The following is a 20,221-nucleotide window of genomic DNA, read 5'->3' as shown; positions in this document are numbered from 1 at the left end:
CTCTATTCACATTACATCAGCTGTAATGAGGGGGAACTGTTTAAATCTGTTAACTCTGCTGTAAAAAGCTGATGAAGGATTATGGGTTACTCAAGACATGTCTATTATCCACAAATCATCTCTATATGCATTTAGTATTATTACACAGCTGTTGGAGTTCTTTTTTCTGATTGGCCAGTTGCAACATTTGCAGGTTTGTTATTCCCAGATAAGAACTGCTTAACTAATAACACGCGGTAACCCAGGTGCTGCGAATAATGTTGACAGGTACAGTTTAATTATTACATAAAAATGTTAAATAAATATGTATTTTAATAACATATTTGACATTATGTTTACAAATGATTAAACCAAATAGTGTGTCTGTGACATTTGAACATCTCAAAAATGAAAATAAACAGGTTTTCCTCAGAAAAGATCTGCATTTGTTAAAAATAAGCAAAACAATTATTTCAAATCAATATTTCTTGTTCCTTACCTTACATATGAGGTAAATAGCTGTGTAAAAAGCAGGATAATGTACAGGCAGCCAGTTGTAATCGTGAAATAACCCCCTTCGGGGTGATACAAGGGGCTTATTCCTGATCACACTGTCAGGTCTTATTTTTGCGATAATAACCGGCTGCCTACTATACTGCAAAAAGACCAGCTTGCCCAGCATGAATCTTCATGCTGGTTTAGGCTGGTTTTTGCAGCTTTGGTGGTGGTCTTTACTACCCAAATTTAGGGCTGGTTTACCATTTGGCAGGTTAAACTAGTTTTCAAGCTTGATGGGGACACTACCAATCCAAACACGCAAGTTGGGTGTTTTAACTCATGGTTGGTTAAATAATGGACAGAAAGAAGTGCTGGGTTATAAATAAACCAGTGCTGGGTTGTTTTTAACATCTTTAATCTGTTTGTGCTAAAATGTATTTTCAGTATTCCTCTTTTTGTTTAAACAAAGCAAAATTGTGAAAAGTGCTCTAAAAATACAATTGAGTTAAATTAACATAACTGACATAACATTTTATGTTATAGATTTTTTCTATTAATACCTCTATTAATTTAATAGATTTTAAAAAATTTGAATACTCGCAAGCCATTTTCTGGTCACAGCAAGTACACATTTACACCTGTAGTGAATATTTGACAAAGGTGTAGGCATAGGAAATAAAATTTCCTTCATAAACTACTGCCACACCTTTCTAAAGAATGCAAAGACTAATTTCAGTAGGTTGAAATTGATATGAACGAGCAAAAAAATGTCAAACCTTAAACAATGACTGGGTACATGCACAAATAAATAAAAGAGTTTGGAAACATCTCAACACATGACAAATGACACAGCTATATATTAACATTGCAAAATATAAGAAAATGCCATCATATGTTCTACATGTTCATGATGACTTCATCCATCATACAAAACCACATGCATGTTTCCCATGAAAAATGCGCTATAATCTCAGAAGTCTAGAATCATTGTGGTCAGAAAGTCAGAAGTTATGCTATTCAGCTGGTGCTTTTGAAACTAAAACTGTGGTCACAAACCACTACAGTTCAGATAAGGGACATATATAGTATATATATATATATATATATATATATATATATATATATATATATATATATATATATATATATATATATATATATATATATATATATATATATATATATATTGAGCAAAATCTTTATTTCTTTATAGTTCACGTAGTGTAGTATGTTTCGCAATATCTGAATCTCAAAGGTTATAGTTAAAATGAAGATATTTGATAGCAGTTTGAGTCCATGGTTTAACCCTATTTCCATTTTTAAGCAATCCTGTTATGATATTAGTATCATACCTAACCACACACACCCTTGGACTCACACAAATTGTTGTGCATGATCACATGCTTGGTTAGTCAAAATGAACACCAGAAACCCGCATGAGATAAGACATGCACAGCAAGGAAGGACTAACCGCGGAAAACTTCATATAAAAGACTGAAGAAAAACTTATGACAAAGATCGAATACCTGCTGCTGATCAAGTCAGATTATTTGCTTTCTGTAGCAAAACTGACAGATTTCATTATATCTGCGAAGAGTTCATTTCGTCACTAGTTGTTAGTTTTTATAATGGAAGCGGTAAGTGGGATTATTTTATTCTTGATGGCTGTTGGAGTTTATATTGTTTGTTCGGTTTACCTGCTACGCAATCCACTTATACTTCATAAGAAGAAACGGCTGGAATTTTACTGCAGACACATTTCACACAGAGGAGGCAAGTATCATTTTAACACTTCTTTGCATTTAATTTCATTTTTAACAGCAGAAGAACAACACAAAACACTGTCAGAAAAAATAATCAACATATAGCTGTTAGATGCCTTTCCCTCTCTAAAAGTACATCTTAGTACCTCAGAGGTACATATTGGTACCAAATGTAAATCTGTACCTAATGGTACGTACATATTTGGATCTGTTTAAAGGGAACTGCTCCAGTGACCATTTTATTCTAACAGTGTACTGACTTTGACTTCTAAACTTCTTCAGTTTTCAAATTTTGACTCACTGTTATGAAGTTGTTTTATCTTTAAGTGGTTTTATTTTAATTTACAAGGAAAAAACAGAACAGATCATGTGAAAAGGTTAAAAAGGTAACTTTGGTGTTTTTTCATACACCTTTAGTGAGAGTACACTCTTAAAAATTAAGGTGGCATAAAAGCACCATTTCATTTTTATATTTAACAGTGTTTTATTTGAAAGTATATAACTCTGGCCCTGGGTATCTCAGGTCCCTGCAGACAGTTTTGTTTGATTCCAGCAATTGTCAGCTTACAGAGGAAAAAGGAATTTTTTCTCTATCATAATCTATGCAAAAGATATTTAACTCCAACTGAAGGGAGGAATAATACCCTTTTTGTATACAATTTCTGCCTAAGAACATTTGAAGTGTCCCCATAACCACATACAGTGGAAAAAATGCAATTTCTTTATATCATTTTAAAGAAAACCCTTTGAAGTTACATAAAAAGCTGCTGTTTGTGACAAATTTTGTTATTTATGTTGTTTTTCATATGATGAAACTCCAAATTTTCTTTTTTATGTTGTAAATACTGTCTTTGATAGTGTATAACTCTGGTTCTTTGTGCTCTAGCAGACTGCAGACAGTTCTGGTTGTTAGCAGCGGCAGACAGTAAACACCCAAAAAAAGAATGAACTCTTTAGCATGTCGCATTCAAAAGTTATTCTCATTTTACTGAAGGGTGCGGAAATACATTTTTCATATAAATATTAATTTTTTGTTTTACACATATAATAAATAGCAAGGGATTATATATGCACACAACCAAAGAAAATGATGTGAATGAACTCATTGTTTAGAGTAGGACCTAAAATAAAAGATGGTGTATCATTTGTGGCTATATGTGCTATCTGAGGCAGTCCACACTCAAGTTTCACATATGTTTACAAAAGACCATTTTTTACCTTATTATTAATTCAGCGATTGTTGGATATGTGTTGATATTAGAACAAAAATAACGCTGTAGTGTTATTCCTGAGAATGAGAGCTTTCATTTGATATAAGACTTGCCCATGTTTGTCATTTTTGAAAAATATGAAATATGTAAATATTAAATTATATAATAAAATATTGGGGGGGTGATAGTGTAAATTAAGTGTAAATAAGTTTCTTACAGTAAAAGATGTGTCAAAGTGATGCATATCTGCAGAAAGTAGAGACTCTAAGCTTTCAAACAGTATCTCATATGTGTTACTGGGGTCCATGACGGAGCATCAAAGATTAAAAGAATATTTTATATTAAGTCAAAATACGAAATTCTGGACCCGGGACAGGGTCTTCAGGGTTGAAGAGGTTAAAAGGTATCATTCACATATTATCCAGGAATCTTAAATTGTAAACTTCCCTGTTTAGTGTACATTGTGACAACTCTTCCAATGCTCATTTTGCCTAAATGAATAACAGCGTTACGGTCATTTGTTTTTGACTTATTATTTTAGACTTCACTGTTTTTTAGGGAGTGGAGAGAAGATAGAAAGCACAATAGAGGGATTTACCAAGTAAGTTTCTTTTGGAGTCTATTTTTTGTTCTATCGCCCCATATTTGCATCATCTAATCAGATCATCACTGTAATAGTGCTGTTAACATGGGGACTGAGATGTTGGAGATGGACTGTCACCTCACTCTGGATGGATATGTTGTGGTTTCACATGATGAAAACATTTTGAGACAAACAGGATATGATAAAACACTGTCATCGCTTAGATTTAAGGTAGATTCTGACATTTTAACCCCTTAAATGGGGCTTCACTGTCATTAAATAGCTCCACGCAATTTAATTTGTAATCTGAGGAATGTTTTTGATTTGTGTTTTAGGATTTGCCTCTTTATAAAGAGAAACTTGAAGTCACGTTCTATGTTGGTAAGCTTTTTCTAAAAAGCTTTATAGCTATAAACTGTTATAGTACACTGTAAAAACTATAACTATGATCTACTCAATATTCTTGGTGAAGCATTTTTACACTTAATTGAGTACATTTGAAAGCTGTGAAATCGAGTAGATATTAATAATTACATTAATTTCTTATCACAAATTAAATTGAGTAGATGGAATCAAAAATATTAAAGCAAATCAATAAAAAATCCTAGTGAAGTCTACTAAAAAATTGAGTTGATATCATTAAAAATGTTACTTAGATGTAGATGAACATTTTGTGAATATTATTTCACTAAAATAAATTAATTTTATTTACTTGATGTTATAAATTTATTTCATACTCAACAATCAATTATTAATGATAAACAAAGCAATTTTTAAACGTTATTTTATTGAAAATGGCAAACGTTGTACATGGTAAAAAAACAATCAGCTGAATAAACTCTGAGAGGTCACTCAAATTCACAGCATGCAGAATCACTTCTTGAACCCAGACAGGTGGACCACCAGCACCTGCAACAAAGATAACTTTATTTAAACGGCTGTCCGCTGTGACTCTGGATGCTGCCACAGAGCGCCACTTAGTTTAACATTAATAACACATTTGTCCCAAATCTTTAACGAATAACATATTTTACATCTGGAGGTAAACTTTGTCTGACTAAACTCGCGCTATTTAATGCGAACGTCCGGTGCGGTGTCAGAAACTGTGAGTTGTCATCACGAGACGAGGCGCTTCTCGACCGGTGTGCGAGACCCTTAACACAAAAAAGGAAAATAAAGCATAGACATATGGAGTCAAGAGATAATTAATATAAATGTATATAAGCGTGTGAGCTCTGTAAAGCTCTGTTGTGTTCCGCTTCCATGTGAAAGGTCTAAAAAGTCCGGGTGGAGCGAAACTGAGGACCGGATTTCGGATCGCCTGACTATCACCCATACAGATTTACACGTGTTTGTCTACACAACCACATTATGCAGTAATAAAACGATCAGAAATGATTTTTTTACACACATTTCAAGTAGCACAGCTGTATTAACACTTTGGTGACCTAAATAAATACGTAAAATAAAAATATTCATGATTAATCTAGCAGTATGTGCACAGAAAGCTGTTATTGTACCCAGTTTACAGTATGGCTCCGAAAGTATTCAGATAAATACACCTTAAGTTGTTTACGCAAGAACACATCAAATATTTCATTAAAAACAAGTGTAAATATTAATAAACTCAACACTTACCAGGATTTTTGAGGAGTTTTGGGGTTGTTTGTCTTCCTGCAAGAGGCGCAGTTTCTTCTACTGCTGATTAAAAAACCGTTGGCTTTGTGATTTTTAAATTTACATCTGATTTACTTAATTTTTTGCCTACATTTACTTAAATAATACAATGTAATAAATGTTTCACCAAAAATATTGAGTAAATCATAGTTAAAGTTATGCATGAAACTTAAAAAATTTTTTGTTGATGTTAAATACCTATGTTAACTTGAAATGAGCAATTATTACAGTTTTAAAAACTAAAATATATAAGTGTGACATTCTGAAATATATTGATTCAAATTTAAAACAAATATTAAGGATATCTTTTAGAAATAATCTGTTAGTTAAATACTTATTTTATTTGATGTATACAACTAAATAATATCTGTACATTTTACACAAAAATATCTGTTTATTTTTTAGTCATTTATTTTGGTTTGTCCAACTCAAAAAAATCAACTTAGTGACATAAAGAGATTTTATTAAGTTATTTTAATCATTTATTTTAGTGATATTTACAAAGCCACTGAATTATTTTTTACAGTTTACATGATTTTAAATATTGATTTATAGAAAAAGTTAAAAAGTTACTACTACTGCACATGTTTCGGTTAGGACACTACAGTTCAGGAAAGGACAGAAGGTTTGCATTACTTGAAGATGTCTTCAAAAAATTTCCTAACATGCCAATGATACTTGAAATCAAAGAAGACAATGGATTGCTTATTAAAAAGGTAAACCCCCATTTACCTAGCTGATATGTAAAGAGATTTAATCAAGTACGACATGTTTCTGGATCAGCATCCTTCTTTCGGATAAAAACATTATCATCAACTGACAGGATTTTAGGATTATGCTTAAAGCTGAGGTTGGAGTAAAATTATTATCTATCATATTACTCTGATGTATTAGACCAAGTTAAAAATGGTCCCCAGCTGTCACTGGGGGTATGTTTTCAAAAAGTACACCTTTATATCTAAAGAGGTCATACTAGTACCTCAGAGGTACATACTGGTACCAAATGTATCTGTACAGTGAATGGTACATGAATTCTAAAAAAAAATGCTGGTTTTTTTTTCAACACAGTGTTGAGTTAAATTAACCAGAAAATGTTTATGTTTGACCCAACAATGGGTTAAACAACCCAGCATTTAGGCTTGAAACAACCTAGCACAAATTAAAATACATCCCAAAGGGTTGGGTCGTTTTCAACACAACGCTGCACTCTCAGAAATATAAGTACAAAAGTTGTCAATGTGACAGTACCCTTTAAAAAGGTACATCTTTGTACCCAAAGAGTGCATATTAGTACTTCAAAAGGTACATACTGGCAGTTCAAAGATACATATTTGTACCTAAATGGTACATATTATGACCTTTTTTAAAGGGTACTGCCCCAGTAACAGATTTGTACCTTTAGTTTTGACAGTGGGTTAAAAAATAAACCAACATTTTTTAAAGTGTATGTATCATTTACTGTATGTAGACATATATGTACATTTGGTACCATTATGTACCTGTGAGTAATATGACCACTTTAGATGCCAAAATTTACTTTTTGAAAGGGTACCGCCACAGACATTTTTTGACCATTTTCTCTGACAGTAAGAAAAAAGATTTGGCCCATGTTTTTTTTTTATATAAACTGTTGTTTTAAAATTAACAGTGCAGCACTGATTAATGAAAATGTCCTATTTGGCTAAATCATGTCATGTTTTAAATATGCCTTTAATCCATAACCCTTAAATCAGAGGACAATGATTGGTTGCAAGATGTTGAGCCAGATAAATGGTCAAATTTTCTAAACTCTTTTGTGCTTAGTTATGTAGATGAAATTAATCTGGTTTCACTCTTTTCTGTTGTTATAGGTCTCTAGTCTTGTAAAACAGTATGGAAGAGATGGTATTACAATTTGGGCTTCTGAAGAATCAAAAATAATGGATAATTGTCAAAAGGAGGTACGGCAACAGTTTTTTTTCTCTGACATTATTGAGCATTACAATCTTCACTCATATACTAATAGACTGTCGTGTTTAAATGAAAGAGGCCAATTTGTAAATTTGTAGAGAACACAAATCTTTCATGCAAGATCTTTGGCTTATCTTTTCTTTATTTCTGTGTCATTTGTTCTGTTTGCAGAACCCACACATGCCCTACATGTTTACTATATGGCGTGGAGCAGTGCTTTTATTGCTCTTTTATACCGGCCTCCTCCCCTTTGTGCCTCTGGGTGAAAGTCTACTGCTGTTCTACCTGCCCAGAATTATCAACAGGTTGGTCTATATTATCTGCAAACAGTTGAAATTGTGGGAACTGGGAAGAATCGAGATTTGATAAGTTACAAAGACTGAGTTTCTTTAAAATGTTTCAAGAGGTGTTGGCTAATTTCATAACATATGAGAGTAGATTGCTATTATCTACACCAGAGGTTCGCACTCCTGGTCCTGGAGGCCCAATGTTCTACATTTTGTATCTCTCTCTTATCTGACAGACTCAGTTCAATTGAATGAGATCTCTGCTGATGATTTAAATCAGCTGTGTTAAATAAGGGAGACTTACAAAATGTGAGGAGGCCAGGACCAGGATTGAGAACCACTGATCTACACAATGCATTTGACTTGCATAACTAATGCAATAATTATGTGTTTTTCAGGACTTATATTCCAGAGGAAGCCATTCTTAAGAAAAGATTTGTAGTGTATTTACTTCAGAAGTAAGCAGTGCTCTTCTTAGCCCTTAATGCCTGTAAAATTCATTATAAGATGTTTTTGGAAAAAATAAATATTGAGTTTTGTATCCTTTGAATGGCTCACAAAAAAAATATTACAATCGCTTTTTCTGATGCTTTATTCAGGTTGACTATGCGGAAATCTTTGTTGGAGCACTTAGTCAAGAGGGGTATACAGGTGAGCATGTTTTGTAGCACAAAGCAAAAAATGTTGCACATGAATCGTAAATCTAATCCAAAACAAAATCTTTTCATTTCTGTCTCAGGTGCAGCTGCTTGTGTGCAATGAGGAGAGTGACATGGCAGCTGCGTTTTCAATGGGAGCCACAGGTGTTATGACTGACTATCCCACCCTGCTATCAAACTACTTGGAAAAACACCCTCCCCCTCTACCTCCTACTGTTTATTAGACATTTAAAAGCACACTTAACACTTTCTTACCATTTGATAACTAAATACATTTACAGTACATTTAAAAAGAACTATAAATAGATTTTTTTTATGATGGCAAGTAGGAAAACTGCAATGTAACAATTACAAAATGAAGGTTATTGCATAGAAGTGCAATATTATGATTTCTGATTTACACATGCATAGCAAGCACCCTGTGTAAAACTGGATGACATCACACTACCTGCAGCGGATCTCTATCGCTTTCAGAGATGACTACGCTAACCGTGTGACCCAGTTTTTCCATCAGTTTCTCTTTGAATACGGACAGGTAGCCTCTTTCACTGTTGCTATGGTCACTGAGAATCACACTTGTGCCTTTGGCAACAGCATCTAGAACCTCATGATGGGACATCTCACCTGATCCAAAGAGAAAAAAAAGAGGTGGAAGCAATTACACAGTTTGAAAGGATAGTTTACAAAAATCGAAAACTTTGTCATTATTTACTCACCCTCATGTTGTTCGAACCCCCAATGTCTTTATTCTTTAGTATTCAAATGCAGATTTTTAAAAAGTGTTTGTTTTGGGTTTTCTGATTACTTTGGGTATGTATGGTGACCAAGGCGCAGGGCAAGACTTTCATCAAATAATGGATTATATTTTCATTTGTTTTTTCACCAACCCCTTTTCTGCTCCTTCAGGGCACTTAAAATATATAGCACGAGTTAAGTTATTTGTTTATCAGTTTTGGGTCCTTTTGAAGATTGAAGAGGTGGTCACCATCTACTCCCATTGTAACCAGAAAACCCAAAACAACACTTTTTAAAATAGTTTTGGTTTCTGATAAAACCAAATGAGGGCAAGTAAATATTGACAAAAAATAATGACCATGCCCATGGTCTTTTGTATCGTAAATATTGTGCAACAGGTGTTATTGTAGGAAATGATTTCAACTAATAGGTCTTCAATAAAATGTACTACGAGATATACCTGTGATGTAGAGATCTGCTTTCGAACCCTGTAAGACTGAACCTCCAGACCCTGCGCATACAGCAACCGTCTTCACCATAGACTCTAGAAAACATCATATAAATGCTGTTATAAGCAAGTAAATATTGTATGCACACTTTAAACTATTCAGTCTGATTGCATTACTTGCATGTGTACCAAATTCATTCTCTTACACCAAATGGCACAATCTTCAAACAAAACAACAAGACCACATCAAATACACCATTTCAGTCTTTATAATATTAATAATAACCCACCTAACGTTTGCTGGTCCCCCAGAGCAAGTCTCAAGTGGGGTAAACCAAGATGAGTTTTCATTTTCTGTACTGCTACAGCAAGAGCCGCCGGCTCATGCAGAACACTAAGTCGTCCTTGACCACAGCCTAACAAAGGAGGCTGGATTTAAGGAAAAAAGTCTGTCAAGGTATGTGATTGCCAAACACTGCACAAGCCAGACAGATCCCTTAATCACAAGATGACTTAACAGACAAAGAGTTACTACCTTATTACCTGTTGGACTTGTGTAACATTTAGAGATTTGCTGGCATGTTGATTTGAAACCAAATTCTGAACAACAGCAGTTAAAGCTGAACTTGGACAGGTTAGATTTACCTGCTGTCCTCCAACCTCATTTCTGGAGATAAATTATGAAAATTGCAATTTAACTGACAGTGTTATTGTATTATTTTTTAGAGATTTGCCTTCATTTAAAGAGATATATTTAGTTATATACTTACTTTACTGTAGATAACTGAAAGGTTTCACTGCCCTCTATGCATCTGAGCTGTGCCAAAAGGCTGTCTAGTTCTTCATCATTCAACAATGAGAATTCAAGTCTGTGTTTGTCTTGAGCGCTAGAGTAGGCTTGTCTTAATACCGATACTTGCCCACTTCCTGTAGAAAAAGGATCAATTAAAAATTGATTAGTCAAAAGAATAAAGCTCTTCTTAATTCTTCACAATGAGGTCTGAAATTTGCTTTCTTACCCATTCCTTCAACAAGCCAATCATTTAGACCACCTTTAATGCTGTCCCATGAGGTGTGTGGAGAAAAAACTGCAATGCCACCCTCTATTGCTCTGACAGCCAATTTCTGCTTCCAGTCCTTCTGCACCAAGCGCTTGAAAGGTCGAAAAAGCGGTGGGTGATATGAAATAATCAGGTCACAATTTATCATCGCAGCTTCATCCATAACAGCCGCTGTCAGGTCATTAGTCAGCAGGATTGTTTTGATGGGACGTGGTTTGCTGGGCTCCACCAACAGGCCAACATTATCCCACGGTTCAGCCAAAGACAGTGGAGCAAGCTGCTCTAGAACATCAAGCACTTTCTTTAAATCCATTTCTTCAGCAGGATGGGTGAGATAGGAAAAGTAGCGAATAATTTTATCTGACCTGATCAAAGGAAAATAGGATGTTGGTTGAACAGTGCGTTGAAAAGAAGAATAATCCGAAGGAGACGCGAGAAAGGAATGAGTTGAAACTGGGAAAGAGCAATGATGTGAAGTAGGAAGCTTGGCACTATGATAAAATGTGCTGGTTTTGAAAGAGATGTTACAGCCAAGACAGCTGAATTGGAAGAGTCTTTCAGAAACTTTCCTACCTCCACCCAACATGAACTGATGAACAGCTGTTGAAAAAAAGAAAATATCTAACAATTAGAAACATATTTTAACTACATACTGTACACTACAGTTTAAATGTTTACTAATATTATAAAATGTGAAAATTCAAGTCAATAAAAAAGTGCTTCTAAGGGGTCAAAAACTCTCAGCACATCTTCGTATTACATCATATGACATGAAACCTGTCATCATTATGGAAAAGATTAAAGCACTGTCACAACCTCAAAACAAAAAATGTCTTCTGAAAAGTTTAACAACGAAATTCGAGTCTTTGGTAGGGCAATACTACCACCCAGTGTGCAAGAGAAAAGCTGCATTCTAAGGGGCTGGACACACCAAAACTTTTAAACGCGGCTGAAAATGCCTTGAGGACGCCAAATGCCAGCTGTTTTTCAGCTGAGTGCCAGCTTTCTTCATCTGAGCGTTTGGTAGCTGTGATACTTCAGCTGCGAGCCGGTTGGTTGCTGTGGTAATGTCCCGCCCCTCCTCCACTGTGATTGGGCGGCCGTGTGAGAGCTGACATTGACGAGCGGAGCTTTTCTCCCAAAGTTGAATCTCTTTCAACTCTCGACGCTCAGCGCCGAGCGCGGAAAACCCGCTGAGCGCCGGTTTTCAGCGCGGAAAAAACCCGCTAGCTGCTGGCTTATTTGAAAAACGCCGAGCTTCCATTGGAAACAACTGAAAACATGCGCCGGCCATGGGCGTAAAAGTTTTGGTGTACACAACCCCTAATTCACTATAGGCCCTACTACGCCCTATTTAGTATGTGTTGTTTTTGTATAGGGAAAGCAGATACTTTTGAGTGCAGAGCGAAAAAGTATGCACACATTGGGGCATACAAAGGCAAAACAAGTGACGACTGTTGCCTGAACGACACTGTGATCCTAAAAAAAACCACAAACATCAAAAATACAGCACTCATCTTTGAATTTAAGTATTTATTCATTCAGTGAATTTTTACTGTATATTTTAATATATTCATTTAGTTACGCTGTTTAAAGGCCGAAATATCGTCCACTTTTTATGCATACGCGATGGTCTGCATACAGTGCATCAGAAGGGTGTGTAGGTACAGTTCACGCACTGCTTCGTACGTGTAGGTAGGAAGCTGTGCATTCGAACGTGCGCGTATGTTCGCGTACACTTAAAAAACATTCTACAGGCATAAGTGTACATGGATCTACACTTCGAGTTTTACTTGGAAACAACAGATCACCCGGGAACTTTGAAACTTGTATTTTTTAATACTACGATTTGGGACTATTTAGGATATTATGCGAAATGGAGCGCAGGGTAAAATTAATTCTTAATCAGCGCCACCGATCCTGCATACATGAATTAAAGGGGACACTTCACAAGACTTTTTTAATAAGTCAAATAAAACCTTGGTGTCCCCAGAGTGCGTATGTGAAGTTCTAGCTCAAAATACCATATAGATAATTTATTATAGCTTGTTAAAATTGCCACTTTGTAGGTTTGAGCAAAAATGTGCCGTTTTTGGGTGTGTCCTTTTAAATGCAAATGAGCTGATCTCTGCCCTAAATGGCAGTGCCGTGGTTGGATAGTGCAGATTAAGGGGCAATATTATCCCCTTTCTGACTTCACAAGGGGAGCCAAATTTCAACGGCTATTTTTTCACATGCTAGCGGAGAATGGTTTACCAAAACTAAGTTATTGGGTTGATCTCTTTCACATTTTCTAGTTTTATAGGAGCACTGGGGACCCAATAATAGCACTTGTAAAAAATTATAAACATGGAAAGTCAGATTTTCATGATATGTCCCCTTTAATGCTCAGTTTTGGATCTTCTCGCATGCAGGTCACTTCAGGGATGAAGACTGATGGCAGTTGCATTTTAATTATAACGTAAACAACAGTGCAAAAATATCAGATTTCTGCAAAAAACTCGTGAACTAACTGTGGGTTCACACCAGAAGCGAGTTCAACGATTTGCACGAGTAGATAGCATACAAAGTCAATCGTGGGGCGATGCAAATGATGCAATATGGGTGGCGCGTTTGCCATGAAAACACGCGCTATTCGCCTCAAACGTGTCTTCGCCCAAGTTGAAAATATTCAACTTGACGGAAAAAAAAAAATCGCATGACACAAAGTAAAATCCCGCGAGTAATCTAGAGCAGGGCTAGTCAACTGGCGGCCCGCAGGACAAGTGCGGCCCGCCAATAATCTTTATCCGGCCCGCCGGTCACCTTTGGCCGTTTCTCAATCGGAAGGCTGCAGCCTCCGGAGGTCGCATATGCAAACTGCATATGTCATCAAGTTAACTGAGCATTACATTCACAAATCATATGTATATTACAACAATTTACGATTAACTAAGAATAATAGTCAACTTTATAATAGTTAAAATTCTGAAATAAGACTTGTATGACGTATGCAGCCTGGAAATGCGACCTCCGGAGGCTGCAGCCTTCGGATTGAGAAATGACTATAGTCTGATTTAAATTCAGCGTGGTTACTTTAACCTTTCCAATGTACATGACAAATGACAGCCGAAAACACGGAAAGTGAGTCAGAAAGGGGCTGCAAACCATCTGTGGGTGCTTTATTATCTGATCCGATTCGAGCTTTGGATGCGTTAAAGAAAATAAACTTATGCGGCTTCACCGCATGTGACGCGGCAACCGGAAGTGCTGTATTTCAGTGTGTTCCAATCAAAACTGTGTGCTAAGTAAAAATTATTAATTATTTTTTGTTTCACTTTATCAGTAACACTTGAATACTTTAAAAACGATTGATTACTGGTAAGTAAATTATTAACTATAAATATATTCGTAGATTAAAGGTTCTCTCCCATGACAGATTTACGATTAAACTACAATTTCATTACGACAGCCACTAGGGGGCGAACTCCCGACATATCTGTAATGTAATGTACAACAGAAAGGCTGTTTAGCCTATATATATATATATCTATAAAATATAAAAAAAAGAAAACATGTTGTGCAATTTTAGTCATTAGGAGTGGCTATATGTTGTGAATACTTGACATGTAAAAATTAATGAAAGTTAAACAGTTATAAACAAAAAATGTTTAAGGGTGTTGATCTTATACTTTTACTATTAAAATTTGACTCTTACATGTTGCAATTGTTTGTAAATATTAATAAAGAAAATATGAGTTTTCAGTAATTAAAAGGCAACACACTGGATACATTTGTTTTGAAAATGCATGCTTTTTAATATGTTTTTTTTAATATATATATACTATAACAAAAGTAACAACAACAACACACACATATATATATATATATGGTAAAAGTAAAAAATATGGGTAAAAGTTTGGCTGGCCCTTGTCATATTTACAATTTTAAAATCTGGCCCCCTAAGAAGAGTAGTTGAAGACCCCTGATCTAGAGTGTGTAACGCAATGCCCCACGTTTGGTGTGTACGTAGCATAAGCAATACTGTGTGTTCACACCAGCCGCGGCAGAGGCGGCAAAAACGAGCTATTTGCGCGTAGTTGGAAACTTGAACATTTTGCGTTTACTCGCTTCATTCGCGCGTGAAAGCTGCTCGTGAATTTCTAGTCATTAGAGACATTCATGCAGAAATTACTCACGCTTGCCGCCTCTTCTCGGTCTGGTGTGAATTCCACATTAGATGAAGGTTATCAATCACTTCGCTTTCGGTGTGAAACCTGTTTGTTTCGCTTTCCATTTCATGTTCGGTTTGAAAGGGCCTCGCTGTTATGGTAAAAATAGTTGTGTTGTGAAAGTGCTTTAGAAAATTATGTTGGAATTGAACGTTAGGATTCGACTATTAGTTTAAAAAGGTAAGTTGAAACAGTGTAGAATGAGCCATACAACCTACTGACCATGTCGTAATTTTTATTTGCTGATAAAGACGTTAGAAGCTGAAAATTATATGATTCAGTAATGTTAGCCTAGTGTGCCACTCCATTTACTTTTCTGGGGACGCTGTGTGGGATAATCTTTCAACAGGAAGAAACGTTAGTTCCCTTGTATGCAGGACACCTGCTGGCTGCTTTTTGTATAATTTGTATAATATATCGTTAATAAAACTTGGTTTTATGTAAAGCATAGAGTGAGACCATCAGACAAGCTACAAATCTAGCTGCAGTGCACAAGCAGAATATTGAATCATTGCACGGTAATAATCTGTCTAAAACTTAAGTCAGAAGTGATCGTCAGAGATTTGTATATAATGACTGAAAGTAAGAAAGTCACATTACATACAATAAACTCACTGTAATTCTTGCAGCAGTTGTCAGTGTGGCGAGTACAAGAATAACGCGTTGCGATAACGTAATATCCGGTGAGAGTGTCATTCGCAAAGAATTCTGGTTCTTGTATTTTTATTAGATCCGAATCTCGAATCTGATTGGTCGAACATCTGTTCACCGTTTAATAGGGCTATCACTCATGTCCTTGTCCTCGGATCCAGTATATGAAATAAACAAGAATAACTATCAAGTAGTTTACACAGAGACGATTTATAACTTGTCGCGGTGATAATTTATAAATGATGGTTGATCATTTATGAGTGATATTGAACGGTGAGCACAACGATGATTTTGTGAATATGACTGCAGAAATATTGAAATTGACAATTTGGTATTATTTGGTATATCATCACCTAAGCATTTACCCAAGAGTGTAGCTAATTATTTGCTTTGTGAATTGCGCACTTTTTTTAATAGTGTGACTAAAAGCTCACGTTGCATCTTTGGCAGGGCAGCAAACATCCCAAAACATTTTTGGTTCACTCACCCTTATGCAAAAGTGTACTAAAGGATTACAAGGCCCTGGCACATTTTATATACAACTGTGAGATAAAAAAAAATAGTACATGTTAGTAAATCAGTTAGACTGATTCTTAAATAATGCTTAAATAATGGGTTGGTGAAAGGGGTTAGGGGAAGGTGATACTTTAGCAGGTCAAAGAAGCAGCTGCTATCATGAATAAGTGAGAGAGATTTATGAGAATAAAATCATATTATAGAGATTTCTAGGGAGAAACTTAAACTATTACCAATAATATAATATTATAAAATTACTACTATTATTAATAATTATATATACTGTAACACTATTTTGGGGAAATACAATGAATACATTTATGTCACTTACTGACGTGCATCTAATTTCATGCTTTTTACGTTTACACAGATTTGAGTTATAGATAAACAGAAACCAGAACAAAACCAGAAAGTGTTGTATACGTTTTTAATCAGGCATTTTTAGGGCATAAATTGTTGCCTTGGCACTGGACAGTAGCGTGATAACTAATGCAGGACTGCAGGACAGAGGGCAGTTGTAAGACAGATGTGCTCTGTGATATTGAGTACACAGAAAAATTTCAGTTGGTTTACTTTAATCCCAGATGTCCAAATTTAGCATTTCTGTATCATGCAGCTATAAGAGAGAAAGCAGAATTAATAGTGCAATGTAGTGTTTTTTTCAAATACAGTAACTTATCCAAGCTTTAACTACTATAGACACTGGTGACTTTTCTCCACAATATTCAGAGTTTACCCATATTTCCACATTAGTTTCCTCTCACGGTCTTGAAAAAGTGGTTACGATCTTCATGTTGTCAGGTTTTTGTGATATTAATTGACCTTTTACCACTTTCAAGTCCCAAAAGCAAACTATAGAAACGGCAGAAAATAATCTTCAAATGGACCACAGGATCTATTTTTTTAATACCCAATGATTTCTGAAATTTCTTTGATGATGTAATAAGGTCAAAGTTTTTTTAAAGTGTCTGTCTTATGCCTAAGGAATCAATGCAGTACTCGTTTTTCACCTTTATATCACATAATGCCTTAATCTTTCCAGTGGCCTTCCAATGACCCCTCTCCAAATACCCCCCCCCCAGTACAGCCTGATCTAGGATGTTTTAGGATTTTGGACTAATCACACAGTGTCCTCTGTTTTGTTCCCTGACTGTCAAGTGTGCCACCATTCCTGTTTTATATTATTTACTTAAACAACTCTCTTTTAAAAATTCTTTAGCATCAATTTGAAAAACTATAAGTCATATTTCTAATGTTTTATTTTATTTTAATTTTTTATGTTTAATTTTGCTTTAACCCTGAGAAATGTCAGCTTAACAGAGATATTTTCAGTAGTGGAGCATTGCGGTAGCAGCACAAAAAGGTCATGGTTCAAACCGAGGGAACTCACATGCTGATTAAAAAGGTATGCACGGTAAGTCCCTTTGGATAAAAGCATCTGCTAAATGCATAAATGTATTTAGTTACTGTGAGACTGCATGATCTGTAAATTAAAAAAGATACTGTTTGGTGCAAACAGATTGAAGTTGTACATTTAGTCCTTATACATTTCTGAATCATCAAAATTAGGAAACTTCCCAGATCAGTCCCCAGAGATCTTGATATTAAAAATGCTTTATTTTGTGCTGATTCTGATGACATGAATATAATTGAAGCACTCAATCCATTAACCCAGTTTATAATGCAATTTATTTGTGTTTATTTAAGTGAAACAGGAAATTCAGAAAGGGGCCAGGTGGTTAAAGGGGAGTTTCTTTTGATTAAACCATGTGAGGACAAAAAATGTTTCCCTTTGCCTTTAAAGCTGGACAAAATCTGAAAAGTGGGATGTTTTCTCCCAGATGTCTTCAGCTGGGGAAAGTATTATATTATCTTATGTATATTTTATTTTATTTTCTATGATCTGAATTGTCTGAAAAAATATTGCTCCAAATTCAAAATCTATTTTTTCCAATATTTTTCAGACAGAACAGAACATATTTATCAGTATCTGTCAAAGTTGTCTATGCATTCCTGCTTTAGCAATTCAGAGGTTTCTTGTTTATAGACATGTGTCGCTGTTTTTTTCTGTACAGATTGTGAAGTGCATCTACCTAAAATCTCTTGTGCCTCTCATCCCTTGGCCATTCCATTATCCTTAATCTTTCACAGAAAGTTTCTCTTAAAAGTGATTTCTTGTCTTCACCATCTGCTCTTGGCATACATAGATTACACAGCTTTTTTGTTTTATCCTGTGAAATGTCAGAAATATTTAGCCTGCAGGATCTCTATTTCATGCAAATATATATAAATATATATATTGTATATATGAAGAGTTTTGTTCCAAAATGCAATAAACGGCATTTAAAAAAAATGAGTTACTGCCAAAATCAGTATTATATCAGGTCAGTATTTAAAAGTAAATTTCTTAATTTTACGCAAAATCCAATATCCGCCGTGTTATTCTATCATCTTTTCTCCCTTTTTTCCCAAAACGCAATAAACGCCACTCCTCCTTTTCTACAGAATGCAATAAATCTGCTCCACAAATTACAGCGCACCATTCCACACAATGTAAACAAACAATGGCGGCGCGTTGAGTCCTAGTTTTCCTCATCTACTTTGTACTTAGCGATCAACAAGCAAACAAAAACCAAATAATACTTTAAAGCAACACTAAAGAGTTTTTTTTACCTTAAAATAACATTTCCAAAAAAGTTTCAGTGGTTCATCCACTCAAAACAGGATGAACGGCACTTTCACATTCGCTTTGCAGCCCTCTATCGGCCAAAACCGCACTAAAGAAGTTTCCAACCGTCGGGTTGTGGTCTTGTAGTTCGAAAAACTTGCTTTATGGCAGACCTACAATCCAATCAGAGCCAGCTATGCTGCAGTATTTACGACAGTGGTAATGAACAATTACGCTTCTAACCTGTAGGGGGAGCAAAGAGCAAAAACTTTTTAGTTTTGCTTTAATAGCATTGGTTTTCTTTGACCGGAAAGAAACGTAAGTCATCAACATCTAATATTTTACGCCAGAGGCACTCGGGAGACGATCCCTTGTTCTCCAGACAGCATCTAGCTTCTCTCCTGCTAACACATTGACCCCAGGGGATCTTATGAACAACTTTTCATAATTTTATTCAAAGTCAACGAGAATCAGAAAAATGATAAGTGACGACGTCAAGTTAAACCGCAGCAATGACAGTGTTCCTAATATGATGAAGTAAGTGTTTTGATTAATGCCATTAATGTTTATTTTTTTAATCAGTGTGTACAACTGTTCAACTAAATGAATATTAAATGACAAAAATTAATGCACATTTATACATTGATTGAATAGATTTATAGAATTTTGAAAAAAAAAAACTTGTCATGGATTTATTGCATTTTGTGGAAAAAAATAATTTGTTTTTATAATCTTTGAAAATCAAATTATGGATTTGAATTTTTTATGTTTTTATAACCTAAAGATGCTATGTGAACATGTTTTTACAGAAATTTGTCAAAATGGATTTATTGTGTTTTGGAACCAAACTCTTCATATATATATATATATATATATATATATATATATATATATATATATAAATTCACTCACCTGAAAAGATTACCAGGACTACTAGGAACACCATACTAATACTGTGTTTGACCCCCTTTCGCCTTCAAAACTGCCTTAATTCTATGTGGCCCTGATTCAACAAGGTGCTGAAAGCATTCTTTAGAAATGTTGGCCCATATTAATAGGATAGCGTCTTGCAGTTGATGGAGATTTGTGGGATGCACATCCAGGGCACGAAGCTTCCATTCCACCACATCCCAAAGATGCTTTATTAGGTTGAGATCTGGTAACTGTGGGGGCTCATTTTCATGTTCAAAAAACCAATTTAAAATGATCCGAGCTTTGTGACATGGTGGTCATAAAGGATGGACATGGTTAAAAACAATGCTCAGGTAGGCCGTGGCATTTAAACGAAGCCCAATTGGCACTAAGGGGCCTAAAGTGTGCCAAG

The 20,221-nt window shown here is 35.2% G+C and overlaps 2 protein-coding genes across 4 annotated transcripts; one reads left to right on the top strand and one right to left on the bottom strand.

Annotated features, from left to right (window-relative positions):
- The first annotated feature begins 1,685 nt into the window (after positions 1–1,685).
- Positions 1,686–8,831, top strand: gdpd3b (glycerophosphodiester phosphodiesterase domain containing 3b). Its single transcript, XM_065253422.2, has 10 exons — positions 1,686–2,254; positions 4,014–4,052; positions 4,130–4,265; positions 4,370–4,415; positions 6,309–6,427; positions 7,562–7,651; positions 7,833–7,966; positions 8,347–8,406; positions 8,548–8,599; positions 8,688–8,831. The coding sequence occupies exons 1-10, from the start codon at positions 2,106–2,108 to the stop codon at positions 8,829–8,831; spliced, it is 969 nt and encodes a 322-aa protein (XP_065109494.1). The 5' UTR covers positions 1,686–2,105.
- Positions 8,523–15,748, bottom strand: nif3l1 (NIF3 NGG1 interacting factor 3-like 1 (S. cerevisiae)). 3 transcript variants are annotated; one of them, XM_065257550.2, is made up of 8 exons: positions 15,678–15,745; positions 11,425–11,451; positions 10,810–11,216; positions 10,561–10,717; positions 10,334–10,457; positions 10,081–10,219; positions 9,803–9,886; positions 8,523–9,231 (listed from the first exon to the last, which is right to left on the bottom strand). In XM_065257550.2, the coding sequence occupies exons 3-8, from the start codon at positions 11,162–11,164 to the stop codon at positions 9,047–9,049; spliced, it is 1,044 nt and encodes a 347-aa protein (XP_065113622.1). In that variant the 5' UTR covers positions 11,165–11,216; positions 11,425–11,451; positions 15,678–15,745; the 3' UTR covers positions 8,523–9,046. The 3 variants fall into 3 exon arrangements, with proteins under 3 accessions (XP_065113622.1, XP_065113620.2, XP_065113621.2); XM_065257548.2 differs by having other exon boundaries at positions 10,810–11,451; positions 15,678–15,748; XM_065257549.2 differs by having other exon boundaries at positions 10,810–11,451; positions 15,667–15,746.
- Positions 15,749–20,221: the final 4,473 nt, after the last annotated feature.

This window comes from Paramisgurnus dabryanus, chromosome 1 (assembly GCF_030506205.2).
Source record: "Paramisgurnus dabryanus chromosome 1, PD_genome_1.1, whole genome shotgun sequence".
Lineage (NCBI taxonomy): Eukaryota > Metazoa > Chordata > Actinopteri > Cypriniformes > Cobitidae > Paramisgurnus > Paramisgurnus dabryanus.
Note: the sequence above shows the minus strand (reverse complement) of the source record. Positions and strands in the feature narration are given on the sequence as shown.

Bases quoted from the DNA above. Each gene is read 5' to 3' on its own strand.
- gdpd3b (XM_065253422.2), top strand. From the start codon at position 2,106: ATGGAAGCGGTAAGTGGGATTATTTTATTCTTGATGGCTGTTGGAGTT. The intron at 4,266-4,369 runs GTAGATTCTGAC...TTTGTGTTTTAG, and splicing joins TGTCATCGCTTAGATTTAAG to GATTTGCCTCTTTATAAAGA. The intron at 8,600-8,687 runs GTGAGCATGTTT...TTTCTGTCTCAG, and splicing joins TAGTCAAGAGGGGTATACAG to GTGCAGCTGCTTGTGTGCAA.
- nif3l1 (XM_065257548.2), bottom strand. From the start codon at position 11,437: ATGTTGGGTGGAGGTAGGAAAGTTTCTGAAAGACTCTTCCAATTCAGC. The intron at 9,887-10,080 runs GTGGGTTATTAT...GATGTTTTCTAG, and splicing joins GGGGGACCAGCAAACGTTAG to AGTCTATGGTGAAGACGGTT. The intron at 9,232-9,802 runs GTATATCTCGTA...TCTTTGGATCAG, and splicing joins AGCAGATCTCTACATCACAG to GTGAGATGTCCCATCATGAG.